General features: G+C 38.3%; 2 protein-coding genes across 7 annotated transcripts in view; one reads left to right on the top strand and one right to left on the bottom strand.

Annotated features, from left to right (window-relative positions):
- Positions 1–77: 77 nt before the first annotated feature.
- PLEKHA3 (pleckstrin homology domain containing A3) lies at positions 78–16,601 on the top strand. 6 transcript variants are annotated; one of them, XM_075756555.1, is made up of 9 exons: positions 78–348; positions 4,368–4,484; positions 5,963–6,118; positions 6,793–6,929; positions 7,919–8,083; positions 9,266–9,309; positions 9,860–9,975; positions 11,593–11,712; positions 16,480–16,599. In XM_075756555.1, exons 1-9 carry the CDS (start codon positions 309–311, stop codon positions 16,515–16,517), a joined length of 933 nt encoding a protein of 310 aa, XP_075612670.1. In that variant the 5' UTR covers positions 78–308; the 3' UTR covers positions 16,518–16,599. The 6 variants fall into 6 exon arrangements, with proteins under 6 accessions (XP_075612670.1, XP_075612672.1, XP_075612673.1 ...); XM_075756557.1 differs by having other exon boundaries at positions 11,574–11,712; positions 16,480–16,583; XM_075756558.1 differs by lacking the exon at positions 11,593–11,712 and having other exon boundaries at positions 16,480–16,601.
- Positions 16,602–17,101: 500 nt separating this feature from the next.
- The window catches only part of TTN (titin), a 242,473-nt gene continuing 239,139 nt past the window's right edge, over positions 17,102–20,435 (bottom strand). Inside the window, 3 exon segments of the mRNA XM_075756546.1 lie at positions 17,102–18,389; positions 18,514–18,807; positions 20,277–20,430. Coding sequence (XP_075612661.1) covers positions 18,091–18,389; positions 18,514–18,807; positions 20,277–20,430 — 747 coding nt within the window. The 3' untranslated portion in view covers positions 17,102–18,090.

Genomic DNA, 20,435 nt, shown 5'->3' with positions numbered 1-20,435 from the left:
TCGGCCCGGCCCCCTCCGCTCAGGAAGTGAAAGGGACGCCAGGAAACAACCACAGCGGGGTGCCGGGGGCGAGGAGAGGGGAGCGCGGCCGGGCGCGCATGGGAGATGCAGAGCGCCCCGCGGGGCGGGTGGCACCGCCGGGGCCGCCGCGGGCCGCCGCGCCTGAGCTGAGCGGCTGCGCCTCAGCGCGCACAGGGAGTAGTAGCGGCGGGGACGGGAGGTGAGCGCCCATCCCGGCGGCGGCGGCGGCGGCCGCCCTTTCCCCGCGGCGGAGCAGGAGGATGCGGCCCGGCGTCGGGCTCTGAGCGATGGAGGGGGTCCTGTACAAGTGGACCAACTACCTGGCGGGTAGGTAGCCGGGGCCTGGGGGGCGGCGGTTGGGGCTTGGGCGACCGGGGCCTGCGGCGCGGGAAGGGGGGGAGGTTGGTCTCGTCCGTGAGGCGCCGCTGCTGTGTCGGGAGGTGTCGGGGTCCTGCGGCCGGCCAGGAGCGGTTTTTAACGGGCTGGCTGAGAAATTGTTCGCCGTTTGTGTTTAGATCTAAGCTGGTGGGGAGCAGCAGCGCGTCGCTTCGCGGGCGGCGGAGGCTGCCGGCGCCCCGGAGGCAGCTGGCACGGCGGGCCCCCTGCAGCCGACCCCGGGGGCTGGGCCGGGGGACGGCAAGTGACAGCGGTCGCCACCGCTCCCCACGCGCTTCCGTGTGTGTGGCGTGGGGTGGCGGCAGGCCTCTTAGCCGGGCCGAGCCCCTTCGCGGTCCTCTCGCAGCCCTGCGCCGTGGGCATCGGCGTGGCCCCGACAGCCTCACAGCCAGAATGTGCCCGGCCCCCCGTGTTCTTCCACTGGGAACTGCGTGGCCAAGTACCTCTCGAGACCTGGGTTGCGCCTTGCCGAGTTAGCCAGGGGCTGGGAACAGGACAGGCTGCAGGGAAAGGCCGTCTGAAGAGTCGTATTCTAACGGCCCAGCTATGCGATTTTCTCCTCTTCGCTCTCAGATCTAGTCTGCAGCATGCAAACTTGCAGGGGATCCTCGCTTGCAGTTGTAGATTCATTTATGATTACATCTTTAAATCTTCAGTGCTAAATGTAAAAGTCTGAATTCTTTTCTCATTTGCTTTTGGATGGTAATTTTTCTGACTCTATTCTCCTGTATCCTAACCTGTAAAACATATAAAAAACTCTAGTTCTGGGTGAAGTATTCAAGAAATATAGTTTTAGAAGTGCTGCAGACAGAAATGCACCAAATGCCTGCATTTGCCATCAAAGCTCTGGTTTTGTTCGCCTCATCCTCTGTTGTAATAGATACCACCTCCCTCTGGAGATAGCAGTAGATAGATGGCCCTGTCAAGGTGAAACAGATTTCTGACACTGTAATAGGACTAATTGTCCCTCCAGAGCAGATCAGTGTTGGATCATATACCATGCTTCATCAGGCCTCGTGTTTGACTGCTTTGGCAGTATCTTCTTAGCCCTCTTGTTCTTCAGCGCTTCACATGTGCTGTTCTCCTTCAGTATATTCAGAGTTTGAATGTGGAGTGGTGTGAAACTCAACTCTGAGGGTTTATGAAACACGGGCTGCATTGCAAGGATTGTGCACACTTGCTGTGAACTGAAGCGTACAGAGCATAATCTTGCATTTTTCAGAGCAAATATGTGCCCACGTATACTGGCCTTCCGGTGAAAGAGAACAGTTGTACTGTAATCAGATAGATAGTTGATAAGATATTTTTGTCACTTCTTCACAATAAATGTGGAGAAAACACGTATGGGAAAAGTGGTTGTTATAAAAGAAATAATGAGTAAAGTTTCTTTTCAAAATAGAATGGAAATTGTCACTTTCACTTATGTGACCAAAAATGTTACTGTAGCAAAAGTTAAAAGGTCACAGGTAATGAGCCCTTGTGATGTTTGGTATAAACTTCCCATTTGAAGTCTGTTATTTAATAAGTAAATATTCCGCAGTAACTGTGAATGCTGTACATGCAATAGACTTACATCAACATGCAGCTAACTTCTGCTAAAAGTAAGTAGCCCTCTAAAACAGCAAACTGCAGAACCCTTCCTTCTGTGCATGCTGGCCAACTGAGAGCATTAGCTCTTGCATTTCAAAATTACAGTGTGTCAGGAATTCCATATGATTTGTGGAATATAGGAGGGCAGCAAATTAAAAAAAAAACAGAATCTAATCATATTAATGAAATTTTTAAATCGTATTAATCGTATGTCTTTGTATAAATATTTCTTGTTACGCTACTCTCTATTTTTGTAGCCAGAAATAGGCTGTAGTACTTGTTGTCATTAATGGTAGAAGTCAAGCAGCAAAGGAGCTTGTTATTGTTGCTGAAGCATTGTGGAAAACGTTTAGTTTCCTTCTTCATTAAAAGCAAACCAGAAATATAGCTTCGGGTTTTTTTCCCCTCAAATAATATGCATGTATCTAAGAACTTGTGAAGTACAAATTTGTTAAACATTTTGTCAAGTGTAGGACACCCTGCCCAATTTCAAATCAGAAGAGGTGTTTTTATTCTTTAGCTTACTTCTGTGTAGCACTTGGAGTATTTTAAATCCTTTGCTTCTGTATTTTCCAATACCAGCATAATGTGAGGCTGGAATAATCATCCAGGTAGGGTCCCTTTTTATCAGAATCGGACTGTTGAGACAGTCATTGAATTACCAGCTGTGCATGCACATAGGAGATAAGGGCAGCACAGAGTCAATGTTTTGCAACACAGTGTAACAGGAAAAAAAAAAATCAGTGCATTTCTGAGCAGCATTTTACAGGACAGAGTCTTCAGTACAGTCATTTTATGACTGTTTGCATATAAGTGGTGATGTACACATGCAACTTGAAATATTTCCTATGGGAGTTGGTATCCCTCAATGTTTGTACTTTTTTCATTCTGTTTTCATATGTGAGTGTGGATCTCCTTATTAGTTACCACTCTGCATTTTGAAAGTGACAGATGCTTACCATTATAGCTAATAAATTTTAAAAATAGATACATTTTATTATTTCCCTATCATGTAATTGTGACATGATGTAATGGGTCCCTGCTCTTGCACTTCTTGAATTAATACTAAAACTTGTAATGACTTAATAGCTGATTTTCAAGAGTCTGGTACCTGATTAAGCTTCCTGTGTTATAATATACTGCTGCTGGATGATTGCAGCTTGCTCTGTTGGAATGGCAATTGATAAGGGCCATGGACCACAGCATCATATTGACAAATACGTTGAGTTCTTGGCCATGCAGTTATTGCTATTCCAAATGCAAGCAGGAAGTTAAAGTTTGGTGTTGAGTTGTAAAATAGAAGGATAATCTGCTCCTATTGTACAGCTGACCCAGACTGTAGTGGGCCAGTGTAACTGTTGTGCTCTACTGGAATGTTTTAGTTCTATGTTATTTTTAGAAGCAAAGGTGATTTACTAAGCAAAATGGTTTGCATTTAGTAGTATTAGAAATTAGGCCAACTGTTGCAATGAGTGCCGAGTTTTATGAAATAGCTGTAATAAAAAGAAAAAGGGAAAAGAAGGCAAAAAAAAAAGGAAAATAAAAAAGGAATGCTAATATACTTTAATCCAGGAGTGCCCATGACAGTAATTCATTTACTATGTGGTGTAATTCTGCATAGAATTCTCACAGACATTTGCATCCACGCATAAACTGCTCTGTTTTGTAGACATTGTGAAATCAGAGATCGTTCTATAATTTTGCTAATGCAAAGCTGGTGAAAACCTTAGTAGAGGAGTTGTGTATGCTGTCCTAACAAACGGACCTAGTAGTATAAGCCCTGCCTCAGTTCCCTGCACAATGCCTGACACTAAATTGTTGTTGGGCAATGGAGCTGGGCTAATTTCAGAACAAATGGTATGTCAGTAGTTAAGTGTGAAATATAGATGTTCTCACTGAAATACAGTAGGCAGAGGAGACCATAGTATAGCAGTCTGTGACATCAGTCATTTATTTGTGTCTTACAAATAAGATCCTACAATCTTAGAAAAGTCTACCTGAAAAATATACTTGAATGAGAATGGTTCTTCAGAGGTATGTAATTTATCAGCCTTCAAAATACGATTCCTTGGTGGCTACATTAAAATTCAATTTTGCTCTAGAATGGAATATAGTGAAAATTGAAATACTGCTGATCTTTCATCCAAAAGGAATGGGAATGAAATATCCATATAATGCTAGTTTTTGGTTGTAGAGTGGCTCTTCAGACTGTGCGGATTGTTTGCTTCCTGGACCGTTACATGAATAGTTTAATGTTTGTATGTTTTTTTTATAAAAGTTTTAACAGCCAAAAAGTTGAATTTGATTTGCAATTTAGTAATTAGACTAAACTTTTGTCTTTATGTTTTTGATCTCGCTAGGTTGGCAACCTCGGTGGTTTGTTTTAGACAATGGGATATTGTCATACTATGATTCACAGGATGATGTTTGCAAAGGCAGCAAAGGAAGTATAAAGATGGCTGTGTGTGAAATAAAAGGTAAGAGTTAATAGATTTTTGCTTGAGGAAATTTTAGCTGCCAGGGAAATAGAAAAGGTCACCCAACGTACCTTCTGCATCACAAGTTTTTCCTGTGCTATTTTTGTTTTAGTCCAATGTGACTGCTTCATAGTTCACAAATAATAATGAATGTGAATTTTGAAATGGTGACAAAGAAAAATGTTTTTGACAGAACTCTGTTTTGAGATCTAGAACCAACCATATATTCCGTTTAGTTTTAAGTAGTTGTGTGCATGTGGCTTATGCTTGTAATTACCTCAACTAATTAGTTCTACTGCTTATCCCTCTTATGACCAGGGATAAGAGACTGATTCATAAATGCTAGTTTTTCAGAAGAGTAGCAGCAGTGACCCAAAAGGGGAGATTCTTATAAACCAGAGATGCTCAGTCTTTTGGCTTTCCTGAGTCATTTTTATTTTTCTCACTGTTAGCAGCTGCCCATGCATAGATGATGGATGTATTAGAGTTAGTAAGTGAATTGTTTGTCTCACACTCGGAGTTTAGCCTGTACCTTTAGTGTATTCTAAGCTGTAGGCCAACCTCCTTGGCTAATAGCAAGGCATAGTCTAACTCTCCATTGCTTTAAGTTCTTGACCTCTTTCCAGATATCCGTAGATGACTGGGCTTATGATGTGGGTACTTGTATTTTAAAATGTGAGACTTCTTATTTTACGTGGGCCACCAAATATTTACTAATAGTAACTACTATTTACTAATTTACTAATAGTATTTAGTATTAGTAAAATAGTAAATTTACTATTTCCTTGGTCTAGATGGAATCAGTGATGTGAAGTGGAAGATCCCATTTTTTTGGCCATTCCAGTTCATTTTGCTTGTTATCTTTCCTTCACCAAAAGAAGATAATAGTTGAAGCCTGGATTTGGTGCAGTCTCCTGCATCCGTGGCTAGTGGGGAGGGAGTGTGGGTCTGGAGGAACTGTGGTTGATAACGTGAAACTCAGCAGAGTATTCAGTTGAAGTATTGAATATAATAGACTCGATACAAAGTCCATCTCAGTTCTTGGTTCTAGGGCTCTGTGATCTGAAGCCAGATTTCATCTAGAAGGGAGATTATTTCAGTTTTTAGCCTAGTCCTCTGTAAATGCTTGTCCTTGCAACAAAACTCTTCAGTTTGCTATGTTTAGACCAGGTCTGGAATACAACAGTTATTACGATTCATACGCTGTGCATTGTTAACGCAGAAAGGGGACCCCATTGTACTTGAGTTTGGCCACTATTTGGTGTCTCATGTTCCTACCTGTTGACTCGAAGGCATGCTGGGGAGAAGGGTTGAGCAACTTTGGACTTTTTGTTATTTAGCAGTGGTACATTGTGACTTACTGTATTACTATGGGATTGTAATAAAAAGGTTAGAAAATTTTGATCATTATTTAATAAATAGTCATTACTGGGTTGAGGTGTTCATAATTTTTTTTTTTTTTCCTCCTCTGTTGTAAGTTCATGCAACAGACAACACAAGAATGGAGCTAATCATCCCAGGGGAACAGCATTTCTATATGAAAGCAGTTAATGCAGCTGAAAGGCAAAGGTGGCTGGTAGCACTTGGGAGTGCAAAAGCCTGTTTAGCAGATACCAGAACAAAAAAAGAAAAAGGTAGGTGTGTTACCTAGAGCATATACAATCTCACCACTTTTCCTAATGCTTGTTTTCAGGTAATAATATGGCAAATATTGTGGTAGAAAGTCAGTATTATTGTCTTTAAAAATAAATTGTAATTATTTCTAGTCATCTATATGGTAAATTCCCCCTTGACGTTGGAATTAGAGGTCACCTCCGTTGACCTATCTTAAAAAGCTGAAATATCAGCAACTTATTGTCACTACAAGAACAAATATACTGTATGTAGCTGTTGCGAAGTCATTTCATTTCTGTTGTTTTGATTCTTTATAGTTACTACTCTTTTTTTCCACAGTTTTTCTTGGATGGATTAACGTAATCATTTCCAACCACTCTGGTGGCCATAAATTTAATCCACTAAATTTTTGCTACGTTACATTGCAGCTAAGACAGATTTTAACTTTATCTTCCCTAGTACTGTGCCTCTGTCTTAATGGTCATTAAGTTAGCATCAGTTATACGAAAGTACAAACTATTGTCTGCTTCAAATACAGTTCTTGACTCATTGCAGACTCCAGTTTTCTTCAAAATTAAGTGAAAGTTTAAGTGAATTTTAAAATTCACATTTAAATTTAAATGAAAAGTGCACTTAAAAAATGTGTGCATATATTGTATGCAATAAATTGATATTTCCTTTTTTTTTTTTGTAGAAATCAGCGAAACCAATGAATCTCTTAAAACCAAAATGTCTGAACTTCGTCTCTACTGTGATCTCTTAATGCAGCAAGTTCATACAATACAAGAATTTGTTCACCATGATGAGACTCGCTGTCCTCCCAGCATTGAGGTAGAGAATTTCTAGAATGCCATTGGAGAACCTAATTATATAATTCACCTCAAGTTTCTGTTGACATCTTATGCTTTTTTCATCTCCCTAATGTTGGGAGATTGAACCTAAGGTCAATTTTTGAGTGCTCGTGTGTCGATAATACTAGCAGTGATTATATGTGCATAAAGCACCTGGATGAACTGTAATTGTAACATGCGTTAGGAAGCAATTGTGTTATTGAGTCATTTGGTTAAAAGGCCAGAAGAGCTGCTATATAAGTTATGCAGTAATTTGTCTTGTTTTGCATCTCTGTTACAGGCAGAGTAGTTGAAACAGTCGTCTTTGTCCGTTCTTTATTTCCTTGTGTAGGAGGGTATTCCATTTTGTTATCAGTGAAAGCTATTGTCACAGGTATTGGAAACCTGCGGTGTAGATAAGTCTCCCTGAATATGCACAAGGAAAATTATTCTAGTATTTCTGCTTTTGAATGAAAGTTAGTACTGGAAATTATGAATGGCCTTATTCATAAGCAGCATGTGGACAATATTGTTGTCCACTTAGGACAAAACACAGCAAGGAGTTGACACTTAGACACAACACAGCAATTTGTTGTCAATTTACAGCAAGGTGAAACTGACCTGGAGGCTCCTTGCACTGGAGCCATAAAGCTGTTTGCACTTTCTGCTGCGATTCATTTGTTTTACTGAATGATCTTCTGATACCAGTTAGTTGCTCTGAGACAAGCTTTGCAGTAGAATTGTTACGGTATTGTTGGCTGATACCCTAAAGAAGTTCGGATGTCAGAAAGAAATTACAATGCTGTCACATTTGTTTGCTTAAATTAACCTCATTGGAAGGTGTACATTTGCTTAAATTAAAAGGGAAATGGAAGCCCTTAATGGTAAGGAGGGAAATTAGTGTGTGTGTGAGAGTGGTGGTGGGGGAGAGTTGTATTGGCATATTTTCATTTTCTTCTTGCTTATGCTTGTACATTCATTTATTTTCAGAACATGAATGAAGCCTCTTCCTTGCTTAGTGCCACATGTAATACATTTATCACAACACTTGAAGAATGTGTGAAGATTGCTAATGCCAAGTTTAAGCCAGAAATGTTCCAGCTGCCTCACTCTGATCCCTTGGTTTCTCCTGTGTCACCATCACCTGTCCAAATGGTTTAGACATTTTGAAATACTATTTTTTCTAAGTGTCATATTGGTGGTTGGATGGGGGGGGAGAATGGCAGAAGACTATGATATTGCTATGTGCTATGATGTCAACAGTTGAAATCTTGACTCTGTTATGATCAGTACTGGTCCTAAATATAAATCAATAACTTTCCATTCCCAGTCTTTGTTTGCTAGTCTTTACATAATCAGAGTAATTCATCGTACATGTCAAGAACCTGCAATGAAGTTTCTTGTAAATGAATGAGGTTTAACTTTTTCCTCGGTTCAACTGGTTCTTTGTTTTTTACAATGCTAGCTGTACACTGATCTTAAAAATTTCATAACCTTGCTTCCTGTTTAAACAGTTAAGTGTCTTGTGGCTTGAAGCACTTCAGCAAGATAGCAGATCTTTCAGTGTATATAATTCAAAATGTTTGTATTAATTTAACATGCCCTCATTTGACAAAAAGGTAAATAATGCTAAAGATATTACTTGCATAGCTCTTCACTACTGATTATTTCCCTTAGAAGGACAGTGTGTATAGAATCATCTTAAATGTCTTCTTGATCATATGTATAGATTCCAGGATGACCTGTATTGTGGGATTTTGTTGTGGGAATCCCTTTCTCTGTACTTGAATCTCTTGTCCCTTTATCTTCAGTCAATTTACTTACAAGGCTGATCATTATTCATTTAAAATAATAACTTTATTTGATATGCCTTGATATTTGACAGTGATATCAAAAGAACCACAAGGAATCAAGAGGCAGGATTTGGCTTTATTGTGTAATGGGGAATTTAAGCTGGCATTTGGTAGAGGAAAAATGTCTTTATTTCTGTGTATCATAGCAATTAACAAATAGCTCTCTGAGTAACTTTGGAGCAACAGAGAATGAATTCCGTAGAAACTAGGTAGTATTTTTTTGTAGTAAACTATTTGCTGTGTGAATGCTTTAAAACCTTTAATATTGATGACAGTACATCAGTTTTCCTGTAGTTAAATCAGATTTTTAACTAAGAATGGTTGCTTTTAATTAAAAGAAAAAGAAAAAAAAATTGCCCTCCCTCTTTGTAGAGACTGTAAATAAAGTAAAAATTAATGTAGGTATGCATATTATTCTTATAAGTAGCTTGTGACATTTTTGGTGTGATTTGTTGTTTGATTTGTTGTTTTGTTTTTTAACTAGATGAAGCGTTCCATTAGCCACCCTGGTCCATGCTATTCAGAAAGGTAATGTTCTATTTCATTAAGGTTTTTTCTTCTGTTTCAAAAAACCTCCTTGAACCTGCTAGCATTATAATCAAGATGTGAGAATTATTTGCTTGGGGAAAAAAAAAAATTAACAGCATGAAAGATAAAGATCTAATTGTGAAAACTAAGGGTGTGGATTATCAGTGTCTGTGGCAAATAATGCAGCTGCTGTCTCTAATATACTATAAAAATTTCTTCATGCTAGAAACTTTATGCAAATTATTCTGAAAAATTCATGAAATTAGATATGGAGCTTGAAACACTAACATTCTTTTTGGGTCAGTATTTCAGATTCTTGAATTTTCTTCTTCATGCAAAGATTATATTACATTTTTATTTCCATTTTCAGGCTTTATAATAGTGAAAATTAAGAATGTTCTGTTGACTGCCGTTTTTGGTTTAGTATAGTGAAAAACATTGATACTAACAGTTTAATTTATGCACCAAATTTATTTTAAATTTAAAGTAAATTAAGTTTGTGTGGGTTGGTACAGATTTTGCTTGCTAATAGATCTCATTTTTTTTGTAGGAATAATCACTCTATAAAAGAACCAATTTCATCCCTTCACCGATTTTCACAGCGGCGCAGAAGAATGTATTCGGATACTGAATCTTACGGTGATAGTTCCTTTGAAGATTCTCAGAGTAAGTTTGGAAGAGGAATGGTTTTCTTCTGTATCTTTCTGTACAATTTATTACTTGTCTACAGGTAACTGTTCTAGTGCTGGTATCAGCAGGAAGAAAAAAGTTTACTTAGTTATGCAAAGTCTTGGTTGTAAGATTCCTGTATCAAAGCACTTGTGTAGTTTGTGATGTGGCTGACTTTTGCTGGCTTTCATTCATACTGAAAAGGATCTTGCAGCTGCGGTAGTTATATTGAAATCAGTGGGACTAATGGCAAGATAAAATAGAGACATTACCAGAAAAGGGATGTTTATACTAACAGAATCTTACATGAATGGTGTTCTGGTAAGTGGTGTGGGATACTGTTGTTGGCCACCTACTTGTCACAAAACAAATTCTCCTTACTGTGACCCCTGTGAATGGCAGTGTGTAATTTCCACCCAGTGCATTGTAGAAAGATGGTTCATTTCAGTGGCTGCTTGTCTTTTGTAGAGAACAGCACTGTTCTGAAAGAGCACAGCCTTGCCATTAATAAATAAAAACAACCCAAAAAAATTATGAAATGATGTCATGATCAGAGTATTATTTCTTCCTGATTAGATGGGCCTACTGAGTTAGTAGCCAGTGCTTCTGTGTTGTTTCCTTTTGAATCTTGCTGTAATTTTGACTCCATCCTAACTCCTCTCAGGAGACTTTAACTTGACTAGTTCCAGTTTAATCTTGCTTCCTTTCGGAGTGCCTAGTGCCTCACTCAGGTTGAAAAAACCTGAGACCTATGCATTGCTGAAAGCCCATGTGAGCACAAAGAGGTCTTTTGTGCTACGTGCCTTACGTGCTATCATGAAGCAAGTATGTGCACCTCCACACCATTTCCTAGGTTCTCTGATGCTCACGTTTTGCAGGGCGAGCACCTCTTTCACCTCACTCACCTGCTACCAGCATAGGGTATGCCAGCCTGTATCCCTAGCTAATAAACTTAGTTTAGATCCTATTCAGTGTCTTGTTGCAAATGTAGGTGTATGTCAGTCTAGCTTCCTATAATGCAAGGCTTTTGTTGTTGCCATCTGGACCTTCTGGTGTTGGTTACCCAGTCTGACTCTTTTCAGGACTGCTGAGGAGTCTGTCTTGGTTTTTTTTGTTTTGCTTTTACTGTGTTAGAAGCTCCCTCTACTACCTTCTAGTTATCTTAGTTCTTTCTTTTTCCTGCCAGGTAGCGTAGCAATACTAAACTTGCAGTAACTCATCCATTTCATTTTAATAATAGAAAATGTTTTAATTAAATGTTTATCGATGCATCAGTTATTTTTATTTTTTTTAAAAGTTCATATGTTCTTCATACCGAATATGTCTGCATCTCACAGATTACTGTCCTTCATAATGTAAAAATCATAGAATCATTGTGTATAAAAAAAAAAAAAAATCTTTCATTTACACTAGCTGAACATTCCTCATATCCATCATCCTTGGGCATGATATTGATTGAAATCTTTCAGGAAAAGTCCAGAGTAATTATACTTCTGATTGGTTATGTATAGGAAATAGTTAGTAAATAGAATAACTGACAGATTGGATGAGTATTTTTAGGCTTGAAAATTAAGTACTTACTGATATCTTCATAGGATCTGCTCACTGTTCTAGAAGTGCTGTCAATGGAGATCTGGTATCGTCAGCCATTCCTGAAGAAAATAGATCGGTATCAAAGGAAAGATCTGAACTGGAAGAGACTCTTTCATCCTTTTCTTCTTGAAGAAACTGAAAGTATTCAATTTTCTATAAATAACGCTATGCAAAGGCTGCTGTAATTATACTGTTGTTATAGGAAATAGTCATTTCCCTTTTTAGAAGGATTTCTCTGCACTTTATAGAAAACCTAAAAACTATCTTTGAAGTGTATTTTATCTTTATATAGTTTATTTGCAAGAGTATTTTCCTAATAGTTCAGAGTTTGAATGTTCATTTTTTGGAACAAATGATGGCTTAACAGATAAGCATCCACATTTGTAAATGTAGCTCTTTTTAAAAAGTGTGAGGGTCTGACTGATACATTAGTATACCTGCAGGTTATAAACTTTAGCAAAAAGGCTTGATTTTTTTGGACAAAATGCATCTTGTGCCATGGGCCTCTTGGTCATTTGTACCAGGTCATCCACCAGGAGCTGTGATTAGACCTGCAATGGCTTTTTTGCCTGTGTAAGGGCTGTGGGAATGGGCACTAATGGGTCTACTCTAGCAGCTTGACAGTAATTGACATTGCCTTCTTTAAAAACCTAAGGATATACATAATCCGGTCCTTATTTTTAGCCAATGAAAGTAGAAATATTTAGTGTATTTTTCTAAACAAATGTATAAAAATAACTTAATATGAAGCATTTGTACCAAACATTGGATATTTAATAATTTTTATTTATTTATTCTTTTTTGCATAAAAAATTTCTACCTACTTTCATTTCTAAAGATCTACTAAAGGCTTCAAAATGTGCATAAATTGTTTCTGGGGTGTGTAGCATCACAAGTAGCTAATGCAGCACTGTTAAGATGTACTCTGCTTGCTTAAGATGTGTTTTTAGCAAGTAGTATAGAAGCAAGAGCTGAAATATTAGACCATTAAGCTGCTGTTGTAGTGGATATTTGTATCTATATGTATTTTATTTATGACCTATTTATACAAAAGGGAGCTTCTGTTTTTGTGACTCCTTTATATCATTTGAGGATGGTATATACCAGGAGATGGATTCTGCTCTCAGTTACATCAGTGTAAATTTGCATTAACTGTAAGTGAGATTGGAGTCTGACTCTCTTAATTAATGAGTAATATAGTATAAGAGTGCCTACTAGCACCTTGGTCCATAAGGATGTTAGTGTTAGCATTGTAAGCTTTCGGGGATTTTTTGGGGTATTCATTTAGGGATAAACTTGGTCTATAAAGTCTTAGCAGTAGAGCACTTTAAGCAAGCCATTTACTGTTTTTTGATTTACACAATTGTTAAATAAATGTACAGGCTTTTTTGCACTCAAGGACATACCAAAATATGTTTTTATAATCAAATCTTTAATTCGGTTTAACTAGTCTTCCTTTTGTGTATATGACTAATTTGGTGGTTTTTGAAGCAGGCTGGAAAGGACAAATGGGAATGGAATAGAAATTTTCCTTATAAATTTCTGGAATGTTGATTTAGCAAATCAAAATAGGTCCAAATGTTGAGGAAAAACATAGGAGCTGTTGCCCATATATAAAACAGCAGTTTATAAACCATTATGTCACAGTCAGATGGAACGGAATGACTCATACAAGTAAAGTTATTTGTGGATACCAGTGCAGAGCTCTCATTTGTGCTCAGTTCTGTCAGTTTTCATGCAACTAGCATTTGCATATGCATATCAGCCACACACATGCTTGTACATTTTTTTCTGAATGTTTGCTTTAATGTATTCTGTATGACACTTCTGACAATTGTAAAAATAAGTATTAAAAATATGTTCAGAGAAGTAAACTACAGATTGCAATTAGAGTGTTGTCTTGAATCATATGCTGTCTTAGAGCTGCTTTTTGAAATTTCACTGAAGTTTCTGCCAGCTTGAACAGTGTTAAGTGTGTGTCACATTAACAAATATCTTTTTCTGGCTTTCAGCTACTACAGAGAAAGTAGTTTGGACTCTACATTGTGCAAAAAAACTCTGAGACTGATAAGTGCATGTAGTAGTAAATAATATTTTTAAGTACTGCCACAGATAGGATTGTTTAGACAAAAGTTGTAAAGATTAGATTCAAGCCCAAAATTTGCATATAATTACTTCAGCACTGTTTTGGTTTTCCCCATGTCACTGAAGCTGGAATGATGGCTTTGTATATATGGAGCATGTTCCTGCTGAAGTCAAATCAGCCTTTTTATACATACCTGTGCCACACGCTGTGGCAAAAATCCTATAATGTATTTCAGTGAAATCAGTGAAGATGATACGCGTCTGGAGCTAAGAAGTAATTTCTGAAATGATACTTAGCTGGCTGAATCATGATGATTGATGTGTAGTAAGACTGAAAAAAAGTTGGATGCTCTTACATTTTCATTTCCAAGTTTAGAGGATAGCTTATCAGGAATGCCTAATTGTATCATTATTCTTTCTGGTGGAGAATGGAAACTGAACCTCAACATAGAAAGTGTAACTACTACTTGTAGTTCTGATCTCAGTTGCTTCTCAAGAGATGAATCTGAAACCAATTCATTTTTTTAAATAGTATTTATCACTTAAATATATGTAGTATGCTTATGTTCTTTAGGTGAAAAGTGATAACTTCTAGTTACTGAGTTATATTTCTGAAGTCTCTTAACATCGGATAATTAGAAATGGAATGTGCTTAAATGGCTTATTAGTTTGTACTATGAAGAATTAATGATCAGGCAATCGGTGATTTGGAGATTCGTGAATACTGAGATTATAACATTAAGGGGCTTTAAACTTCTGAAAATTAATGTTTGTATTTCTTTACACTTAGTGTATAGAAATCAGCTTGACTTTTTAAATTTTTTTTTCCCCAGAGAAAGCAGTATTTGGGGTAGGAATATTTCAGAGGTTGCTTCTGCATAAAAAACCTGTACTTAATTTATTTAAAAATTGAATTCACAGCTCTTTGTTTTATAGTTATTTTCACAAACTGTAAGCTTGAGTTTTGCTTGTTATGCCACCATCAGTTTAAGTATTGTAGTGTAGCTGTTGTACCTCTTTAGAAAGTTATTAACTTACAATACCTGAATAAAGGAAATGTCTGTGTTGGAAAACTATCTGTCTTTTTCAGATGTTCCTCATTATCCTGCTTTAAAAGAGTTAATGTGAAACCTGCCTGTTAGGGGGTCTTTCTTTACTGACCTCTTTGAGGGCTGAACCTAAGAGTTGCAGATCCAGATCTAGAAGAGAGCATTGCTGCTTAAAGGAGATCTGTGTAGAACCTGTGTGCCCAAATTGACAGTTGCCTTCCTGAAAACCTCTGCTGTTTAACACTGAAGACCAAAGGGCCATAAAGATTTTTATTTCGCTTGTAAAGCGCCCCAGATGACTGTAACTGTGCATGTACATTCTAAGAATTGCCACTGTCTTGGAAGGACTTACTTGGCCCCTTAGCAGGTAATGAAGATCCGGGAACTAGTCATTCCTCTACTGGTGCAGCGGGGGGACCAGTGCTTCACTATTTTGCAAAGGATGTCTAACACACCAACATGAACAAGCTTACTTGAAGATAATGGCCTGCACTTTAAAACATTCTAAAAGAAATGCTTTACCACTGCTTTTCCCACTGTGTATGTACAGTAGTGATTAGAAGGTGTTATTTAGGAATTTAATTTACTTTGCTTAGCATTTTGATATTTGTTAAGTCTGGATGAACAATCTAGAATGTTGTTTGACAATTGAGTACCTTAAGAAAGTAGTCGGACTGGTTCCCTGCTTTGCTGGCTGGTGTCACCTTTTTCTCCATGGTAGGACACATGGTATCTATGTGCCAATATACATAGGTACTCCTGTAGCCACATCCTGATTGTTCTAACCGGCACACGTATGGGAGAGAAGACTAAAGATGAGAGCACAGCTGTATATTATGTATGTGGTACAGGTAGAACAAACTTCATTACATTGCCACGCCGGTGTGCTTTCCTCTTGATCAAGTAAATAGGTCTAGATGCAGTAGAGCCCACAAAACACCAAATTTACAGTAGTATTTATGAAGAGTCCATGCTTAAGTCTGCAGATGCTGTCACTATTACTTTCTGCTGAGATGACTGACTAGTGCATATTTAGTGTTAATTTTATTACATGCCTGTGCACAGGCATATTTTTGTGTCTTGTATTGAATTGTTGAGTTTTGGGTTGTTTTTTTAAACATCTGATGCAATTAGAATGAGAAGATTGAGGGGTTTTTTTTGTCTTTGGATGCTTTAAAGATTAAAATAAATGGCATTTTTAACCTCTTTTTTTTTTTTTTTAACTTTCTTCCCTAAGGAAGAAATACCATGCACTCTCAAACTTTCGTCTTTATGATTGTTTCTAAATGTTACTGGTTATGTTACTTGAAAAAATCTGTATCTTGTCCTGACCCAAAACTTACTTAGCTCTTCTGAAATCCCTTTTTTTCTTTCACTTTAGTCCTTGTTTCACCCCCATTTATTAGCTTTCCTGCATCATTGGGATAGCTACTGGTTGATAGTATATAGGTTTACAGAAAATTAAAATTAAAAAGTCTGCTTCTTTAGTGAGTCTTTTTGGAATACGTTTTTAAACATACTACCTCATTTACTATTCTGGTGAACTTGAGTTTTGTTTTTTTTTTTTTTTTTTAGTAACAGTAGTAGTATGCTGGCAGTCATAGTGATGCATAGTATTGCTAATTAATGCTCCTGCTCCACTTAGGAGAATTTTACAGCCCCTGAAGCAATGCTGTGTTGCTGTGAGTACATTTGCTCTCAAGCTTTTTGTACTGACCAGAGTGAATTCTAGAAGCAGAGTTGCTCCTTTGACCTTCATATTCTTTTCCCATAGATAACCAGAATTGTGACCTGCGTGCATGGGATTTGTGATTTCCCTCCAGGAATGTAAAGACAGGCGTTGCTCCTATAGGTATGTCAGCTGACTTGAGGGATGAAGAACTGATGGGGCATGGGCCCTTAATCACCCATGGTAGGTGAGAACTTGTAGGTCCAGGCAGTTAGGGTCAACTGCCTTTACTAGTTGCAGCTGCCAAAAAAGCACGGCAATAGCCAGGTTTGCTGGAGGCAGTTTTATAACCATGTGAGCAGAGACCAGCTCTAAAAGAAGGGAGAATAGCAATTTATCCATATAGGGTGGCCTGTAAATTCACTTGAGAGGGATAATAAGAACAGCATAATGCTTAGATATGTGCTAGAATTTATCCTTTTCCTTTGTCAATGAAGAACCTATGAAGAAGCCTTTTTTTTTTTTTTTTAAGTGACTTTTTTTTAAGGCTGACTCTGGTGGCCAGGCTGTTTCTGATAGATGGCTGTATTTTCAACAGTTAGCTCCCTGGTTTACATTGGAGGATTGCATTTCTACCTAGTCTTTTTATTCAGCAGCTCTTTTTCTGTAGTGTAGTACAGGAACTATAAAAACAGATCATAATAAATAAATAACAAAGGTACAGCTGTTATGGTGCAGAAAGCATGCTTTATTTCAAATGCATTTTAAAAATGAATAACTATCTCAAGGAGGTTCAACAGCTATCAAGATTTATTACTACATTAGGAGAACTAAAGCAAATTGAAGTGCAGGGCGGTATTTGATGTTGTAACAACAGTTTGTTTCCAAACTGTGGTTCATTGCTTAGTTGCCCGGAAGTGACTACTGGATGTCTAATACTACCACACACACTCAATCACTGCACCCTATGAACCTCCGAGAGGGGGTACTGCTGCTGCACTTGACTACCTAAATAGGTTCGTTGATTAAGGGGATGGCCAGGTGATGTTACTTTTTTAAAGCTATTCAGGCAGTCAATATGTCAGAAACAGTACACAGTGGGTGAACAAAGTGCTGGCCGCTTGTACTTTGTCCAAAAATTGTCAGTCAGGTATGGAAATTATGACATAATCAGATTAAACGTAAAACATTAAAGCAATGCTTACAGGAGGGTAGTTGCAAACATCACCAATGCCTTACATTTCTGATTCAACATAAATATTCGTGCATGTATGAAATACCATGCACAGTATCATCTCTTAGGTGTAGGTAATCTTCAACAGGGAGCCTCTCTACCTGTTGAGGCATTCTTAGACATCAACAATGAGTTGAGGCGCAAAAATTAGTTAAATGTTGAGCAGGGTAGTCGTTTGCTAGGAAACTTTCTCCTACCAACTGTTAGTTCCAAAAGTTACGTTTCAAAATGTCATAAAATAAATGGTACAAAACTTCATAACCGTTAACTTCGGCTATATACAGTATGTACATGTCAGTGAAAAAAGTGTTTAAAATTCTTAGGTCAATAATGACTATAAGTCATAATGTATAGCTCTGGACTTTGTCTCATTCAGGTAGGTACAAAAATATTATTTTTTTTTATATTTACAGATCAGATATTTCAGTCCATATATGAATCACTTGTAAAAAGACAAGTGTAAATAATACAGATCAAGCTCTCTAAATTGATCGAATATTAATATTCACAGTGGCAGAATCGGTACCAAATTCATTTCCTAAATTCAGGGTATAAAGTCCGCTGTCATTCTTCTGGACATCCATGATGATCAAGGTGGTTAGATCTTCACAGGTTTCAATGTGGAATCTGCCTTGCTGGTCCTGGCTGGTAATTTTTCTCCCTCTGCAGTACCATGTTATTTCAGGAGCAGGATCACCCGAAAAGGCACAAGATAGTGTGAGAACTTTTCCTTCATCAATGCTGATATCGGACGGGAGAGCTTCAATTTTGGGTGGTACTCCTTTACAAAACAGGAGAAGAAACACCAAGTTAGTCTGTTTTCACTAAGCCATGCAGCAGGTTTACTCTGAGGACTACTTCAGGATATTTGAAGCACTAACGCTACCAGTAATTGTATTGCTCACCTCTCAGACCTGATTTAAGCATTTTACTAGTTGAACTCTCCAGTTGAGCCATACTAGATTTCCCCACAACACTGCTGGAGCTCATCTCTACAAAGGATTCTTTCATGGAGGACATGCTTTTGGCAGACATGCTTGCAAATTTCTTTTCAGTCATGCTGCTACTGCTGAAACTGCTGAATGAAGCCTCTTGTTTAGAAGAAGCCATTTGAAAGGACTGAGAAGAAAAACTTTCGTGCATGCTTGCGTCGCCACTTGTCTTCAATACTACCTCTTTTGGAGGTTCTTCAATTAGAGCTGAGGAGCATCGCAAACATAGAAGGAAAAACCAATAACGTCACATTAACGAACAAAGTCATGCAGTCCTATATGGTTAATTTTACAGAAATGAAGAGACAACATAGTTTGCTTTCAACAGAAAACTGCAGTGGAGTATAAGATTGTTTACAATCATTTGATTCAAGATGTCCAAATCACAAACAGTAATTTATAAATGAAACAAGTAGGAAATGGAACTGTTACTAGTATGTATGAGCTTGAAGGAAAACATACTTAAGACGAAACAGGTTGTCACACAGCGTTTCCTATTAGAACCATTACTAGAATTAGCCACTGAGAAATTGTGTGTGTTCAGTTCATGTTTGTAGAAGCTGTGAAACATTTTCAAGTTCTTACAAGCATGGTATAGGAAACTCACTTTATATTTCACTGCATTGTTCTGTAGCTATAAAAGGCAACAGAAAAGGTCAATCACTGCAGCTTTCCTTTAAACCCAAGCACAGTCATACAAGCAAATCATAGCAACTCCTGGACACTAGGAACTGGGATATGGTACAGCCAATAAAATACTAAACCCAGATCAGTTATGGCTAAGTTACCATAAAAAAGTTTTTACTGTGGAATTACTTTGTTTTATTGGAACAGATTCTGTTAGTAAATGAGGAAAAAGTAATTGCCAGCACCAAGGTCTTAACACAGTCATCCTAGAAGGAATGCTCATAGCCTTCTGTTAACATAGAATCATAGAATGGTTTGGGTGTGAAGGGACCCTAAAGATCATCTAGTTCTGACGCCCTGCCATGGGCAGGGACACCCTGCACTAGACCAGGTTGCCCAAAGCCCCATCCAGCCTGGCCTTGAACATTTCCAGGGATGGGGCATCCATAACCTCTCTGGGCAACCTGTTCCAGTTCCTCACCACCCTCACAGAGAAGAATTTCTTCCTACTATCTAATCTAAATCTACCCTTTTTTCAGTTTAAAGCCATTACCCTTTGTCCTATCACTCCATGCCCTTGTAAACAGTCCCTCTCCAGCTTTCCTGTAGGCCCCTTTAGGTACTGGAAGGCTGCTATAAGGTTTCCTCGGAGCCTTCTCCAGGCTGAACAACCCCAACTCTCTCAGCCTGTCTTCATAGGAGAGGTGCTCCAGCCCTCTGATCAGCTTCATGGCCCTCCTCTGGACTCGCTCCAACAAGACCATGTTCTTCCTATTTTTGGGGGCCCCAGAGCTGAATACAGTACACCAGGTGGGGTCTCATGAGAGCATCTACTGACAGAGCATCTGTGTGCTCCTCTGTGGGTGTTACAAAGATTTCTAATGCTGTTTTAGTTCTGTATATATAATACACAAGAGAAATAATAGGAACTTGTTAAAGTACCTAAATATCAACACTACCAGTGGCTTCTACCATAAGTCATTTTAGTAGACACACCACAGCAAAAAGTTATGATTAGTCTGAACAAAAGAGCCAGAGAACAAACTTACGGAGTACAGTCAAAGATGCTGTAGCAGAGCACTGCCCATGGTAATTTTTTGCTTTGACTGTGTATTTTCCAGTGTCACTCACTGCTGCATTGCGAATCTCAAGAGAATACATGTTTTTAGAGCGTGTTACTCTGATGTGTGATGAAACAGCAATCTGAG

The sequence above is a fragment of the Balearica regulorum genome, chromosome 6 (genome assembly GCF_011004875.1).
Source record: "Balearica regulorum gibbericeps isolate bBalReg1 chromosome 6, bBalReg1.pri, whole genome shotgun sequence".
Lineage (NCBI taxonomy): Eukaryota > Metazoa > Chordata > Aves > Gruiformes > Gruidae > Balearica > Balearica regulorum.
Note: the sequence above shows the minus strand (reverse complement) of the source record. Positions and strands in the feature narration are given on the sequence as shown.

Coding starts and splice junctions, on each gene's coding strand:
- PLEKHA3 (XM_075756554.1), top strand. CDS start 309: ATGGAGGGGGTCCTGTACAAGTGGACCAACTACCTGGCGG. Junction 4,485..5,962: donor GGCTGTGTGTGAAATAAAAG/GTAAGAGTTAAT, acceptor CTCTGTTGTAAG/TTCATGCAACAGACAACACA. Junction 6,930..7,918: donor GCTGTCCTCCCAGCATTGAG/GTAGAGAATTTC, acceptor ATTTATTTTCAG/AACATGAATGAAGCCTCTTC.